The 16,424-nt window shown below is 41.3% G+C and overlaps 1 protein-coding gene across 1 annotated transcript; it reads right to left on the reverse strand.

The window, feature by feature from the left end:
• Positions 1 to 4,457: 4,457 nt before the first annotated feature.
• Positions 4,458 to 9,138, reverse strand: LOC125293357 (caspase-8-like). Its single transcript, XM_048241223.1, has 4 exons — positions 9,042 to 9,138; positions 8,431 to 8,857; positions 5,759 to 5,826; positions 4,458 to 4,465 (listed from the first exon to the last, which is right to left on the reverse strand). Exons 1-4 carry the CDS (start codon positions 9,136 to 9,138, stop codon positions 4,458 to 4,460), a joined length of 600 nt encoding a protein of 199 aa, XP_048097180.1.
• Positions 9,139 to 16,424: the final 7,286 nt, after the last annotated feature.

Consider the following 16,424-nt stretch of genomic DNA (forward strand, 5'->3'; position numbering starts at 1 on the left):
CATGGTAAACTAAACTAAAACAACTGAAATGTTTTGTGTTTCCCGGTAGCGTTTGTATTGTGTGCTCACGCCCTCTAGTGGACGTCTGCAGTGGTACAGCTTTCTCAAGCCAGATTCACATTGTAAGCGGCATGCGCTGCGCTTGTCGACAGGGTCCTCTTGGTTGAGATAATGTCCCAAAGTTTTTGTTGTGCTTGCCGCGGGCTCAGCGCAAAATACCTATGATTGACAGCACGCCGCAGTTAAAGTTCAACATGGTTCAACTTCGACCGCAGCATACGCAAGAGCGGTTAATGGCCACCTTACACCAAACAACTTAGACAAGATTTGGGAAAGATTCTTGAAAGATTGTAGTCTTTTAACTAATGCCCCTCCCATTCAAGCTTTACTCAAAAGATTCCAATCTTTCAAGAATCTTGAAGGAGGCCGTAAGTGGCAAAATGCCCGCGCCCTGCGCTTTGCTCAGCCCAGCTAGGCCAGTTCTTGCTATTGCCATTAATGGGTTCCATGGTGCAGCCCAGCTAGGCCAGTTTTTGCTATTGGCATTGGCATTAATGGGTTCCATGGTGCAGCAATGCCGCTTGCGTGTACAATGTGCCCCCCCTTCAGCCCGCAGGTAAAGACGGGGCAGAAGGACAGGACGTCTCATTGATGAGTGAGTCCTGTTTGCGTTGGTTTAATGAGTACAGCTGAGAGGGCTGCTGGTATGTGCGGGTTGTAGTGCTCTCATACCATTTACATGAAGACATTTTGTAGCACCAAACCAATGACTATGACCATGTTTGTCCTCGGCTGATGGACACAGACAAGGTACCCCCCCCCCCCCCAAGACTCTCACACTCAAATAAATACACACACACACAACCCTACAAAGGAACACACTCACAGAGAAAGAGTCTCTCATATTGTCCTTCACACACACACACACACACAGAGGGAGAGAGAGAGAGAGGGGACTGTGTGAAGTTTGATGCAGGTAAGCAGGTAATGAGCTGAAAATAACTACCCAGAATGCACCCTGCTGCCCGAAGCCTACGAAAGAGGAAAGGTTTCCTGGAGGAAACTGATTTCCTGGATTTCATTTGGACAACTCTGTTGCTAGGATACACCATCAGTTTATCTCAACACACACAGCACACTGAGTGTGTGTGCGCGCATGTAACCATTTGTCTTTGTTTGCAGGTATCATTTGTGTATCTTTGGTATGTTGAACACTCACATCAACATTCTGAGCACACACACACACCCACACAACTTTCCTCAACAGCAAACAAAAGAGAACAAAGTCCACACCCTGTGTTGTTTTCCAGTGAACCAGTGAACAACCAATGAACATTTCATTTCAGAAGCAAACAGCAACTTCAGATTTACTTACGAAACACTTTCTCTGTTCCAGTTTCCTCAGAAGCTCTATCAACACAAACAAATAAGGGCATAAGACAACCACACACACGCACACTACACACACACACACATGTGCGCACATACACACACACGCACTACACATACAAACAGTTCTAGACCAGGGTTTCCTTTGATCCAGAAACATCACACCACACCATGTTTATTGCATGTTTTATCTGAGAGGAATCAATTGTGAAATTTATAATAATCGTTATATAAGATGTTGTGGAAATTGGAGTAAATCGCAAGAGACAATTTCTCATGTTGAGCACACAAATGCTGCTCGAGGTTTCTTCCGGAAGATCATCACGATGATGCATCACCATCATCATATTATGTATCTCCAATTCTAGAGAGATTGTCCTCACCCCTGTTACTCATGGGCTCTCTTTGAATGTTTGAATGTTTAACACTCTGTAAAGCGCCATCATGAGACGTGTAATGTTTTGGCACTCTGTAAGTGAAATTAAATTGAAATTGAAATGCGTGTGTCGTTTATTTTCGTAGGAAAAACACTGAAATAATAACTGGCGCTGTCCAGCAAAAAAACAGGCATTTAAAGGGACCGCGATCCCTGAACAGTCATACTTACAGTACATGAAGGACTAGGGACAGAAAATTGCATACATAACATATTAAGTGTATCACTGCATGAAGAACCACACAAAGAACAAAGTGCTGTGTTTATAATGAACAGTGTGTAGAACCACACTTAACAACAAAGGTGAATTATGTATGTCACATTCACTACAATATGATAATAATAATAAGTCTTTAGTTATGGCCAAATAGTGAGATGTCGGCTTAAAACACTAAATTCATTAAAGGCACCAATATTTTCAAATTAATTAATCAACAACAACCTAAGCAATATGAAATGGCAAAGAACACAAATACCTAGATTCAACTTTTTTAACTAATTGAAATCGTACACATACTTATTCTGAAATAAATACCATTGAAATCATACACATACTTATTCTGAAATAAATACCATTGAAATCATACACATACTTATTCTGAAATAAATACCATTGTACCATTGTATCTCTTAACTGTATTATAGTAAGAGAGATATCCCTCCTCAAAGTCAATCCATGATTACAGTCTATGGATAGATGGCGCTGTTGCTGATCAAGTTAATCTACAAACGTCCCATGGTCATTTCAGTTTGCTTCCTGGTTGGTTGGATGGTCAAAAATAATGATAAAACAATGTTTTGTGAGTTTTTCCCCTGCTATATTTTCACAATGTCTTTGACACATTCCGGTCACGGTAAAAAAAAATTACATGTTTTTAAAATGACGATACCGTTGGTCAATTAGCTTAGCTCCCCTTTCGATAGACACCGGTGGCCCCTCTGGACGAGAGTAAGTCTGTTAAAAGTTAGTAATTTCACAAGGATACCTAGAAATGGCCCAAACATAACCTATTATCTCTAAAAGTAATTTAGAGACTTGTTGTTTTAAGAAATCCAACACAGGAGATAAAAATCATGCAGGAGGAGAAAGAGGAGGAAAAGAGGCAAATGATAGGTGAAGGGCCCTCCTAAGTGAGTGAGAGTCAAGATGTAACACTCATTGTGTCAGAAGGTAGCCTACAAGCTCTGCAGCCTATGACCCTGAAAATTATAAATATAACATTGGCTACACTGATGAGAAGAAGCAGAGTATTCTTAATAACAGATTAAGCAGGGTCCAGTATACATATCCAAAGCCATTAAGAGCAATTTTGGAAAAAGCTCTTAATATATACAGATGTCTATATAGATACTGTAGAGTATATATAATATTGTGGAAAGGTGTGTTGGTTCAAGTTATAAACAAAACATGTTATAAACTGAACAAATCTATAGTTCTACATCATTGTTGGCAAAATGATCACAATATCCTTTAAATTTCAGCCCTCTTTTTAGCCTTGTGTAGGCCTAAAGGCTACTTTGCTAAATGAGCGTGATGTATGCTATAATGTATGACATATATTTATGTCAATTTATCAATTAGTTTCCACAAAATTCACCAGAAGTCATAATTTAAAGGGTTTAATTTTTTAATTGAGAGGACTCGGAAGAACCCCTAGCATTTCGGGACGCCCCTGATATCGGTATTTGAAAAATCCTGGCTACGGCCTTGCCATCACTGTTCCTCTCCATCATCAGCTAACTCTCAGGCTGGTTCCTCTCCATCATCAGCTAACTCTCAGGCTGGTTCCTCTCCACCATCAGCTAACTCTCAGGCTGGTTTTGCGGCTTCCGTTACGTGACCTCAGCCACATGACAAAAGAAGTAGGTAGACAAAATGCGTCAATTGATTTAATATATTTTAACCCGATATGTATTTCAAAATGAATCACAGCAATAAACACGTTTTGACAGCCCTATATATTGTATAGGCCTAAGAATGGAAAACACCTTGAAGTGAGAAGATTTGATGGACTGCACCCATGTTTGATGTGATATGCCTGATCAGTGAGATGTGGTTGCGAAATAAAGCTCCAATCAATTTCTTTATTTTCTTATTTTAGTTATTTATTGCATTCACATGAGGTAAACACTTATCATCAACATCCTCATCATCATCCTCCTCCCCCTCAGTTTTGCATTCCTTTAATCAATTCTGCAGGAGAAATAATGCAGTAAACTGATAAGCAATGAGAAGATGAGGCTTCAGTGAGACTGTGGAGGAGAACAAAACACACAGTGAGCATTTCATTTGCACTTTTCTGCAAATTCTCATTTTTGTCCAGTGTTGTCCAGTACAACCAGGAGATCTGATAATCTAACAACATCACTGTTGTATCTGTGCCCCTTTCTTTGGCTACTATTCCAGACATGCCGTGCCTATGGAGAATTTCCCTACAGGGCATGTAGAGAGGATGACGGCACTTCTGGTTAGAACCTATGGCGGCCAACAGGTGCAAACGGACTGCATATGAAGAAAACTCATGTAAATTGACAAAATACAAGCAACTTAAAAAAAACATCTTCATCGATTTGACAACACATGCGCTGCAAAATTCAGACAACACAGACATTACAGAAATACCCTGCAAATTCACAACACTAGCAAAATTCAGACAACACAACAGAAGTGTTTCCGGAGGATGAATGCATCTTGACACGCTTGTGTTTTGTCAAATTTCTTAAAGATGCCCTGCCATACATCTATATGGTATTTCAAATTGCCACCCCCAGCTATAACGCTACACTCTGGGAGCATGTCCGTAAGCACTGACAACATTGAGGCTACATAAAGGAATGTTTTTCTAACTTGTGTGCTCGATTTGCTTTGCTTATGAATAAAGTTGTATATTCAGTTGTCCAATGTGGTTGTTGAACGATGCTAGCCAGAAATTAATATAACCTAGGTGAAAGTTTCTGTGTCATGTCATACCTCTCATCTCGTTTTTGCATTAGCTGATCTGTTAGATATATAGAACATCTATTTCTGTGTAGTATAACATGGATTGATTCTACATAGGCCAGTCATTACTTTTATATTCCCAGGGGAAACATTACAATGCATCCTGAAGTTTCTTTTTTCCCACTCCACTGTGCACCTAGGGAGATACTTTCGCCTCCGATAATACCAGTAAACTTGTACTCGAAACGAAAGGCATAACTGAAAATGAAACAGAGTAACGAGTAGATTTCTGGCTCAAAATTTACTTGAGTAAGAGTAGAAGTTAGCCTAGAAATCTAGACGCGCCCCTAGCGGCAGCAAATTACATTTGCTGCCAGGGCTAGTCTAGCAACTCTCCGTTGGCTTGTGAGCTCCAGAAATCGAAACTCAATCAGGCCAATGAAATCGTGTATAGAGTCGTTAGGTGGGCTTAACATAATGATTGATGGCAGAGTTGCAACGGTTTGGCTTGAATTCCCTGCTACTTGAAAACAAATAAGATGGATGTTGCTGTTGGCTTAACAGTGTGACACGAAGTTAAGCTTTTATTAAGTTGGCAAACGTTTGAACTAGCCAACTAGCTCCACTGGTGGGAAACGATGGGACTCATAGCGCTGCCGATGTCCTATTGCGTGCAGAGGGAATTTGAAAGACAACTGATTGTCCCGCCCCTCGGACTGAGCACTGCGAATGGTGAATGCCCAGACCCTACATTTTAATGTGGGTCTGGCTCGTCAGGCTAAGTAGAAGTAGTTTTGAAAAAGGAATATGAAAAGTTGCCATTTCTCAAAAAAAAAAAAACTTGTAATGCGCTACTACCCACCCCGCTCTTAAGGTAAGTTTTACTGCACAGGTGCTATACCAGCTAGCTACTATTACATAAGCAGCAATACATTTCCGTTTTTTCCTCAGGGTGTGTCTTTGTTCTGGAGTTTGCTTCACAGGAAACTTGCCGAGCATGCAGTCCTTCTGGCTGACCTCCATATTGACTTGAGTAAGGATTGTCAGAATGTCCACGTTTCTGGACATAAAAACAAAAATGTACATGATACAAACTGGCTTCATGTAACTTCAGCATCAGTGCTCCAAGCAACACTACAAATCTACCCTTACAGAAATTTCAGGTCTATGGTGAACAGTTGCCGCAAATTTGCAGCAAGGTCATATTTTCACATGCAAATTAGATTTCTATCAAACAGTTGTGGTTAACTTTTGGCAATATTTCAGCAAATTTGCAGCAATGTCATATGCAAATTGGGTTTGTCACCAGAAGTTAATTGGAAGTTTGCCATTATTGGCTACAGGCCCTATCATGACATTCTAAAGCGCATCGTCACTTGTCAAAAGCTTATTCAAATTTAGTAGGATGTCCAGTCCACATTGGGAGGGGTTTCGTTATCAAACGCCGAGCGCAACAAGGTGTTCCTAGATTTTTTAATCAGTCATGGGTGTGTTTGGGGCGTAACATCATTTAAACCAATGAGAATGACATCTGTCATTCCCTTTAACGGCGCAAAGCGCGATGTCAAATATAAATGCATCGGTATTTTGACATTCAATGGCGCATTTGAAGGAGGCTGCTTGCGAGATCATATAGAATAGTCATTCCACTAAACCATGATTTACTAAAACCTAGCATAGACGCATTTGCACTCGTTTATTATTTGAACTCATTGGCAAAGTGAAACTAACTTCATCAAGGTGTCAGTCAATGACAAGACAGTTATATACAGTTACTTTCACTATTGACTGACAATGGGTTACCATCGAAAACATAGGCTGAAAAGAGCAACACTTACCCTAATATTGCTCAAATGACTGAACAAAACAACATTTATCCTGCAGGAGTTGCTTATATCTCGTGACAGTGCGTCTTTAGCTGTGCTCCATACGTGTCTCTCGCCTCTCCCCTAATCACTTTTAACCGTCATTACCAATTTGCAAATTATGGTGAATAACTACTCATCATGAGATGTACAGTATTTCGTAATATCATTATTCTAATTATGTTTCCCATTGTAATCGTGCAATTTGCAATGCTTTGCATGGACGTGCGCTGGTGTGCGTTCATGAATGATAGAAGGATGGTGCATGCACCTGCCAGGCGCGCCTGCAGGTGTACGTCCGTACGCACTGTGCGTACCATCAGGCTCAACAACGAGAGAAAATTTCCCTGTGTGTGTGTAATGTGTATTCACACCAAATTGGCCCACCATACCTTCCCAACTATGCACAGTATCCCATTAGCTGCCATCAGGCTATTTACAATTTTCTATTACGTAACTTAGTGAACACTTATCAAAATTAACGCGCACACATTTAGTTTGAGCAGGAGACACAATACGAATGCAGGCACGTACGCTACTTGTTTTTCCTCGGCTATCTATCTATATATGGTTATCAGCACACAATGTTGAGCTAATTCACTAATTCAATACTCATGATGGATCACAAGTTTAAACAACAGAAAGTATGGAGGCAGCAAAGCTAGAGGAGTTATTACAGATGGGCAAGAACAAGGTAGGCAATTGGTGTGCTTGTCAGAACGTTAGACTGCATTACAGCTGTTTAAAGCCAGACGTCAAGAACAAAACAAGGTAACTTTAGCCTGTATAGGGCTGTATCAAGTTGTCAAAATGAATAGGTCATAGTAGACGTTGTTGTATTATTGCATGTGGATGTTGTTATGCTATGTAGGCTAATTTTTTGCTGACCAATGCACGGCTAAACCGGGAAACGGACAAATGTTGTCCACGCGTATTTTTTTTTTTTTGCGGGGGGGATGGGTCGGGTGTGCGTACCATAGTGTAATGATCTGAGCCTAGCTGTTATGACTGTGCTCTCATGATGCTGTGCAGTATGTGTAATGTTCATGTTTTAAACTGTCTAAACCATGTGGGTTGACAACGTTGTTTGTCCTGTCTGTTGTGTTTATGTTTGCAGCTAGTTACAGTGTTCATAACCGGGTCTAACTAGTGTGTGTTGTAGATACAGCCTCACATAGATGTTTAGTGCTGGAGCATAAGGGCCAGGTCTGGCCCGGCGTTCGTGTGTTTTGGTGCGTAACCAATAAAAACCATTCTGAGACAACTTTGCAAGATTGTTACAAAAGCATTAATTCCTGCAGGCGCCCCTGGCACCTGCCAATATGACTGTTGACAATGCGCTCTTAAAATAACATATAAACAACTTGCCATAGACTTCTGACCAGGTGTACAATAGTGATTTTTAGACAATGCGTCATACCACTCCCTAGGTTGTTAATTGCCACACCCCTGGGCACATTGTTTAAAAAATAAACGTGCAAAATACAGAATTAAACTTTGTGCAGGTGGAAAACGAGTTTTACGCCATGCGCCAGTATGCAAAATACAGCCTTAAGTGTGGTAGCAAATCACTGGCGAACACATTTTCCACTAGTGGCACACTTGTTGCCAGAACTTTACTGGAAGTTTGCCTGTAGCGGCCAACATTGACAAACTTCTGGCAATATTTTCTGGTGAACTCATTTGTTTCCAACAAATCACCCACTTTGCTGCAAATCTACTGCAAACATTTTATTTTTTTAAGGGTAAATACTAAAAGAGATCTAATGGTTCTCATGATATTTGTCTATGGTACTCACTCTGAGCAACCTTCTCTCAGCTGTCTGCAGACGGATTGGATGAACCACGAGCCTGTTTTAATGCACCTGATGGAGACATAATCATCCACTGTGGACAGGCAGTTAAGGAAGTCAGAGTAAGCTGGTGTTGAGATGGGTCTTCCCCCCAGCACGGCCCCCTCTGTAAAGTCCTTCTGCAAATCCGGTGTGTCTGCTACAGGAACTGGTCTGGAACTCCGACAGGCCTGGAAGAAGAACACTTTGGGCTTGTTGAGCAGAGCCGGGCAGTTAGGCCCTGAGAACAGGGAGTTGATATCATTGACGAAAACAAGTTCACTGTCCACCCCTAATATGCCCTCCCTGTAGCCATGACTGAGCACACAGCAGACGAAGCAGTCTCCCTGCACTGTATCCCTGACGTCTCTGAGCCTTCTTCTCATCTCCTCTGCTGTCAGGTCCACCCATGTGCTCACTCTGAAGCCGAGCTAGTTGAAGACCTTCTTCAGTTCATCTAAGTTTTCAAGAAGGGAATTTAGGCATTAAGGGTTTATTGATGCAAAAAGAGTAGTATGTGTCTGTTTCAATTTGTTTCTACATACAGCAATTTAAAATATTGAGCCGGAACCACCTACCTGCGTCAATATTTGATCCATGACGCTCATTATTTTCAAACCTAACATTGTTGATGATCACACAATACTTTGGGGGGCTCATGTTGTACTCTTCCATCTAGGAAGAGTTTGGCGAGAGAGCAGTAAATATTTAAAAAACAAAAATATAATAACGTGTCAAGACATTTGGGACTTTTGTCATTTCTGTGGTATGAAAATGTGGGCTTTCCAACCCTTTACAATAACAGTTTATTTAACTACTTACACAAAGATTTTTACATTTCACATACTATTTCAACCTGTCACAAAAACAGCAAAATCTCATATCAAATCTGTAAAAGCCTTTGACTTTCACTTTTTAAATTTACTGTCATAAGGTTTAATTAACCGGACTCTAGCCAAATGAATTTCGCTCTGCCTAGCTCCACTCATCTGGAACCGATCCATTGGAATGGTGTTTCAGAAGGCTGGGCCTAATCAAAAAATGCTTGCATATGATTGAATAAGCCACTTGTCCGTCATCTATTGACGTGCTACTTCAACCACTCACATCGAAGCCAACCCGTGACGCTGATAACAGTCTCACAGTCGCTTCTCCACTACGTCACATCTATGATGGCTCATCTATGAACTCCCGCCCTGCGTCCTGATTGGCTGAACCATAAAGTCGGTTGCAGAAATCACTCTCAATGGAAGAGGTCCCAGATGGATGTGAGTGAAGCTAGGAGGAGCTAAGCGGAACAAAATTAATCTGGCGAGGGTCAGGTTAAGGTTTAATGGCAATTGGTTTTAACTTTAATGGCAATTGGTTTTAACAACCAGCAATACCAACAAATATGCCATACAACATCCTACAAGACATACACATAACATACACATCCTACAGTTAAAAGCACTAATGTTAATGGAATATACAACACTTGGCAAGGAATTACTGGATAGTCATCCATTTTATTACCTTTTGTATCTTGCACTTATTCTAAACAGTTAAAGAGAATACCTAATATAACCTACAATTAATGATCTTGACCTCTGTCTGAGAGATCCATCATTATCAGAGCGAGATTCAACAGATTCATTTGGAAAGAAAAAGACGAGTGAAACCTTATAGTAAATAGTTAATGCTTTGTAATGCTTTATTGGGGGCAGTAACCTGTGCAAAATATTAAAGCATATGAACAAGAAATAATGAAATAGCAGAGTACAAGGTCTAGACTATATATCGTAAAACTTCAAATAATAGCACAGGCTTTTATTTTTCCAAATCGCCAAACTGCACTGGGGTGCGTTTCCCAAAAGCATTGTTGCTAACTACTACGTTAGCAACTAACATGGTTATATATATCTATGGTTGAAACTATGTAAATACGACACAACTGTTTCCCAAAACGATAGTTTAAACTCTGGTGGTGGAACTTACAGTACATAGTCCGATGCATCGTTAAGCTACGTTAGTATTTCCCAAAACCATTGTAGCAACGAACGTTCACGTTGTGTAGTTACAACTACACATCTCGACCTGTGGTAGGATGATAGTAGAAGCATAGTTCCGGGGATCTTCATGTCAAAGACGTCACTGACGCCAGTTAATATGTATAAATAGATTTAGGTTTCTAATTGATATTTACACTTCTAATCACCATATATCCATACTTGAAAATGCCTATGGCAGAAAATACATAAGTTAAAAGTCTATTTGCAGCCACGTGCACGTAAGTCAAAGTCACACACCTGCAGATAATAATGTGCACATTTTTTGACCAGTCAGTTGAGAATATGTAGCCTTTGATTTTCATGGAGTGGGGAGATTCCTTGCTAGTTTACGCAAACCAGGCCAAAAAGGCTGATTCTGATAATATGATCTGCACAAAGGATACATTTAGGTAAAGAATGATGTGAATATTGTTATCGTATACATCGTATAAGTCTTGGACAGGTGACTGTTAACTGCTGCGCACTGGCGGCTGTCATCAGCCAGCCTTAAAGGAATACGCCACCCAATGTCAGTAGTAATATATGTTCTTACCTTAACTTTCACGAGTTGAGTCATACCTCTCCCGTGTCGGTACGTGCACTCAAACGCTCTGGTGCGCGGCTGGACTGTGTTAGCATGTTGCTATGCTAGCGGGATTTGCCGTAACTAGCCGTAGAAGTAATCAAAAGCATCCACATTTTCCCGACTTAAATACAGTTGCACGAGTAGTTGATAGAAATGCTACGGCCACGCAACATGAAACGTGGCAATTTTCCAAGCGAATAAACAGGAGAACTACAATGTGTGGCGCAATAGCACTTGGGAGTACTTCGACCTAGCGTAGTAGTATTGTTAACACCTAATTGTAGATCCTATCCACCACAGAGTTTAGAATCTATGCTGGATCGACCCTCAGCCTCTCCCTCCCTTCTGAGCGAGAGAGAGGCACACACACTAGAGATGCACTGATGGGCTATTATTTCAACCATAACTGCATAGCAAAACTTATCATCCATCAGCACCAAAGTTTTTTGACCAATTTTCAAAACCGCACCCGCCCACCATCCGCTGGTTGTTTTAATGTAGGCTATAGGCTATGGGTGATGCAGCGCTGCTGACGTGAGGCTAGAAAGCCCTTGCCTGTTCTAGAAAGACTGATCCAATGCATCAAATATATTAAAAGGCTAAAGTCGTACATTGGCTATGCTGTAGCCTATCCCCAGAATATCAGCAGCAAACTCAGTCTCTGTCTCGCAAAACAGTCTCCAAATAAAACGCACATCGGCCTGTTGCCTATTCTGCCAGCCTGTGACAATATATCGTCCAAAATGCTTGATTGCATTGTATTCTCCACATTTTTAGTTAAATTTTCATGTACCACATCAGCATTTTTGTTCAGTGAATCTTTTGTAAATTGCTTTACAATAGCGTCGGGCCATTGTCAGCAGCCTTCGGCTTGCCTCTTGCCACTATTCACTCCTTGTCTTCCGATGTCATTTCTGAGTCATCTACAGATGTTTACACACATTCACCTCCCTAAATAGAACAAACTTGACGTTGACTTCAACCTGTGTTATATCCTAGATGAGACTGCCTGGGTTATTTTGTTTCAATATTAGCCTATATATAAAACACATAGTAATTGTAGCCTACCATTCAGGGAATAGGCATTTAAAAGAGAGACAGAGAGTGATATGACTCAGAAATGACATCGGGAGATGGCAGTGCGAGATGTTCAGAACGTAAGAGCTAAAACTTCTACAAACTCAATAACATCCACAGCGGAAAAAGAAGGTAAGAAAAATAGTCGGAAAACTCAGATGTGTAAGGCAAGCAAGCACGTTTGGCGGTTGTTACAAAAAATGTGAACATGCACGTTGCACTGTTGTGCGGTGGACTTTCGGAATGAATGGAGTCGGAGTTTCTTTAATATCGAGGCGTCATATAGTTTGTCCGATCGGCCTGCCATAAAATGAATTGCGCTATCTGACTGAAAAAGACGCGCTCTCTTCCCGTGCAGTCAAAATGAATGGGAGTCTTCAGAACAGGCTTGTCAGTCACCCTGACATAACAGTGCGTAGCCTATAATGTGAATGACTTGTTATTTTATCAAGGATTTCTTTCTTTTTGCAAAAAATAAAGTACAATAGGAGCCTTTTAATATATTTGCTGCATTGGATCAGTCTTGCTAGAACAGGCAAGGGCTTTCTAGCCTCACGTCAGCAGCGCTGCATAACCCATATAGCCTACATTATAGCCTACATTAAAACAACCAGCGGATGGTGGGCAGGTGCGGTTTTGAAAATTGGTCAAAAAACTTTGGTGCTGATGGATGGCTGATGGATGATAAGTTTTGCTATGCAGTTATGGTTGAAATAATAGCCCATCAGCGCATTTCTAGTGTGTGTGTGCCTCTCTCTCGCTCAGAGGGGAGGGGGAGGCTGAGGGGTCGATCAAGCATGGATTTTAAACTTTGTGGTGGATAGGATCTACAATTAGGTGTTAATTAATATTACTACGCTAGGTCGAAGTACTCCCAGTGCTATTGCGCCACACATTGTAGTTCTCCTGTTTATTTGCTTGGAAAATCGCCACGTTTCATGTTGTGTGACCGTAGACATTTTTATCAACTACTCGTGCAACTGTATTTAAGTCGGGAAAACGTGGATGTTTTTGATTACTTCTACGTCTGAGCCCGCTAGTATAGCAACATGCTAACACAGTCGCGCCGTGCACCAGAGCGTTTGAGTGCACATACCGACACCGGAGAGGTATGACTCAACTCGTGAAAGCTAAGGTAAGAACATATATTACTACTGACATTGGGTGGCGTGTTCCTTTAAGCCATACCCAAGTAGCCTTAATCGAGGTAATGTTTAATTATGCATGATTTATTTTGTTATTGAATTCGTAGGCTGGGATTCCTCTCGGTAACAATTATGTTTAAAGGTAGCCTAGCCCCCTGCTTTTTCAGAAGGGGCGGCAGTCAGGCTCATCGTGCAGTGAATGACAGTTTTTGGGTTATTGATGCTGCTTAATATTAGGCTAGCCTACTGCAGTTTTTGATTCCAATTCCATAAGCATGTTTTAGCTGGAAGGCTAGTTAACTAAATTAGTGAAGCAGGAGTCGTTGGGTGTCAGACAATTGTGGTCTTTGTTCATGTGTTCATCTTTGAATTTGACGGTGGGACAGTATTTAGTAGACCTATGACGTGGCAGGCTACTTGAACTTTTACATGTCGACTCCCAACATTTAAAAAACAGAAACACCACGTTTTGTTTTTGCTTGTAGTTTATTGAAATTATGTATGCTCTCAGTTACAAGGACAATTATTGTCAGGCACATTGAAAAAATGATGTCACCCTAACCCAAAATAGTACTACCACTACTAGTAGGGATCTCATTTTACTGTAGTATACAGGTGACTGTTGTCAATACAATAATACAATAGGCCTACAATGATACCGTAACAAAATCCAATGAACACCACAACACAAACACAATTTCTTAGTTGTATTGAAACATCTCCAAAAGAATACAACCTGCAGCCTAAATTGTATTCTGCAGACAGCTGCCAATAAAATAGGCTACAAATAACAACTACCTCAAAGTTAACAGGCAAGCACTAGTTCTCAAACTCTGCATACTCCAGTAAGGTGAAAGATGGCTCAGGGAGATTTCCGGCAAATTAGCCAAGCTATGAATTGGCAATGACAAACATTTTAGTAATTCACATTGTCAATATGACAGCAGAGCAGATCAACAGATTGTCAGTAGAGACATTAGTGTTGGAGATGATAATAGGCCTGCTTTGGTTGAAAGCCCACTCACCACGTCAAGGTACAGGCCAGGAGTGGGGTGTTAGTATGACGCCACAATACATGTTAGTTCAGACAGACACATAAATATACACATACATATACACGCAGACACACATACATTTTTGTTTTAGGTATTGTATTGAGCTAAGGTCCTCAACTGTCTTTATTTCAGATTAATTTAACAGAGTTCCACAGAACTTCATTAGAAAACCAAGGATTACTAAAACTAACAAAAGTTTCCCAGTACCACTGTACCAATTAGGCCTATGAGGTGAGTGAAAGGAAAATTCTAAAGACACAGCACCTCACTGATTATGAAATGAAATAAGTTTGGCATATTGCCTCCTAATAGCTGTACCTTTATGTTTTTCTGTTTGTCTCCTCGCTAGGTGATGCATACGGATCCTGCAATATAAGGAGGATGCCATTTTCACCAGCAAGTGAACATGGTTGCATTCAACAGTTGAGTCAAACATGTGACTGTTGTCAGTGAACAACACCCCTGTGTGCAAACTGTACAACTGATGAGGAGGCTTGCAGAATGCCTGTGTTGTCCCTGAGGAGACAGTTCCCATTCCCTTGCCTCACCTGGTGCTTCAGAAGTAGGTGCTTGTATGCAGCTTTAAACTGGATAGCATTAGGGTTGTTATTGCAGCCTCCCCTGGCCCTAATGGCAGCAAAAAACAGCTCAAGATGGTCCTGACTTAATTTGAAGTCAGCAAATACTTACACTGTGCATCGGAAGGCAGCACTAAGTCACAGAACACATTCAGAACACTTCAGCAGCTGGCAATGAGTCCGATTACGCAGGTTTTTCTTGTACCAGCATACAAGGGTTTCCCCCCACCATCCCTTAGACCGAAGAGATATTCTTCAGCCTTGTGGAGAAATGCTTCAGCACGGTCCTTGTTGTGTACTGTGATTGGGGCTTTATAACCCTTCGCAAGTGGATTTTTGCTGTTTAGGATATCAAAGGCAGCATCTACTGTTCTCAGGAATTCTACCGTGTGTTCAGACCGTTTAAACTAAGATAAGTGGAGCTCTTTATCACAGTAGACAAGGGCGTCTGCCACACTAGAACTCAATACCTGAGCTGCCAGGTTGACTTTCATTTTTTGTTTTTGCCACTCAATATGGGCCATTTTCAACTTGTTGCCCAGGCGTAAGCCCTCATCCTCCTGCAATTTATTTAGATGTGCTAAATACTGCCATTTTATTTTCCCTCCATCAGGAGTCTGAAAAACACCACAATGGCATTTCGTAAGAGCTTGATCATATGGCATGTATCCAACAACACATGGATATTTTGCGAGGGATCAGCAGGGTGAGGAAAAGAAGCTTCCATGTGTGGAACCTGAAGCTTGTCTCCAAGCTCCCTAAACATGCTAAAGTTGCATGCTGTGCCATCACTGGTGAGGGTCACTACACGCACACCAGTGGCATGGAGCCGGTGCAAGCATTCTCTCATCATATTTGCTCACTCTTCTCCAGTCAAACCATTGATGAGGAAACAGGCAACAGGGATCTTCCAAGATTCATTAATGGACACTGGCATGACCACTAATGCCTCTCTGGCTTCAGGTAAGGAGTAGTGTACTTGGCCACTACCTACATCCACATAGCCATGAATTTTACCCCCAGAATATTCAACCTGCTTTCTAATGCACATCTCATCCCTCATGAGAGAACAGATAGTTTCTTTACCCTGTTTTTTATTGTCCTCCACGTGACACCGAAGTGCAGAAAAGGATGCCTTGGTAAATCCAGGACCTGCATCCACCGAGTTGTACCAGCTCCGGATGGTTTGGGGGTGTGGAAGGACGAGATCGAAGGACTGGCGCATGTAACCCCTTCTACTTGTCTGCGTTGTGTTTTCCCAAGAAATGGCAAGGAGACGTGGAACCAGTTCGTCATTTATTGACCTGGCATGAGAGAACACTTGAGTGATTCCGTAGCAAGGCAGCGGCATGGATTTTAACACAGTATGCTAATATGAGAGGGAGAAGAAATATTAGCTATCCACACGTGTGATTTGAAACTTCGACGTAAAATGTCTTCTAATGTACAAAAACACCACACAAAATACACAGGTTACATTGGCAAAGGAA

This window comes from Alosa alosa, chromosome 4 (genome assembly GCF_017589495.1).
Source record: "Alosa alosa isolate M-15738 ecotype Scorff River chromosome 4, AALO_Geno_1.1, whole genome shotgun sequence".
In the NCBI taxonomy this organism is placed as follows: domain Eukaryota; kingdom Metazoa; phylum Chordata; class Actinopteri; order Clupeiformes; family Clupeidae; genus Alosa; species Alosa alosa.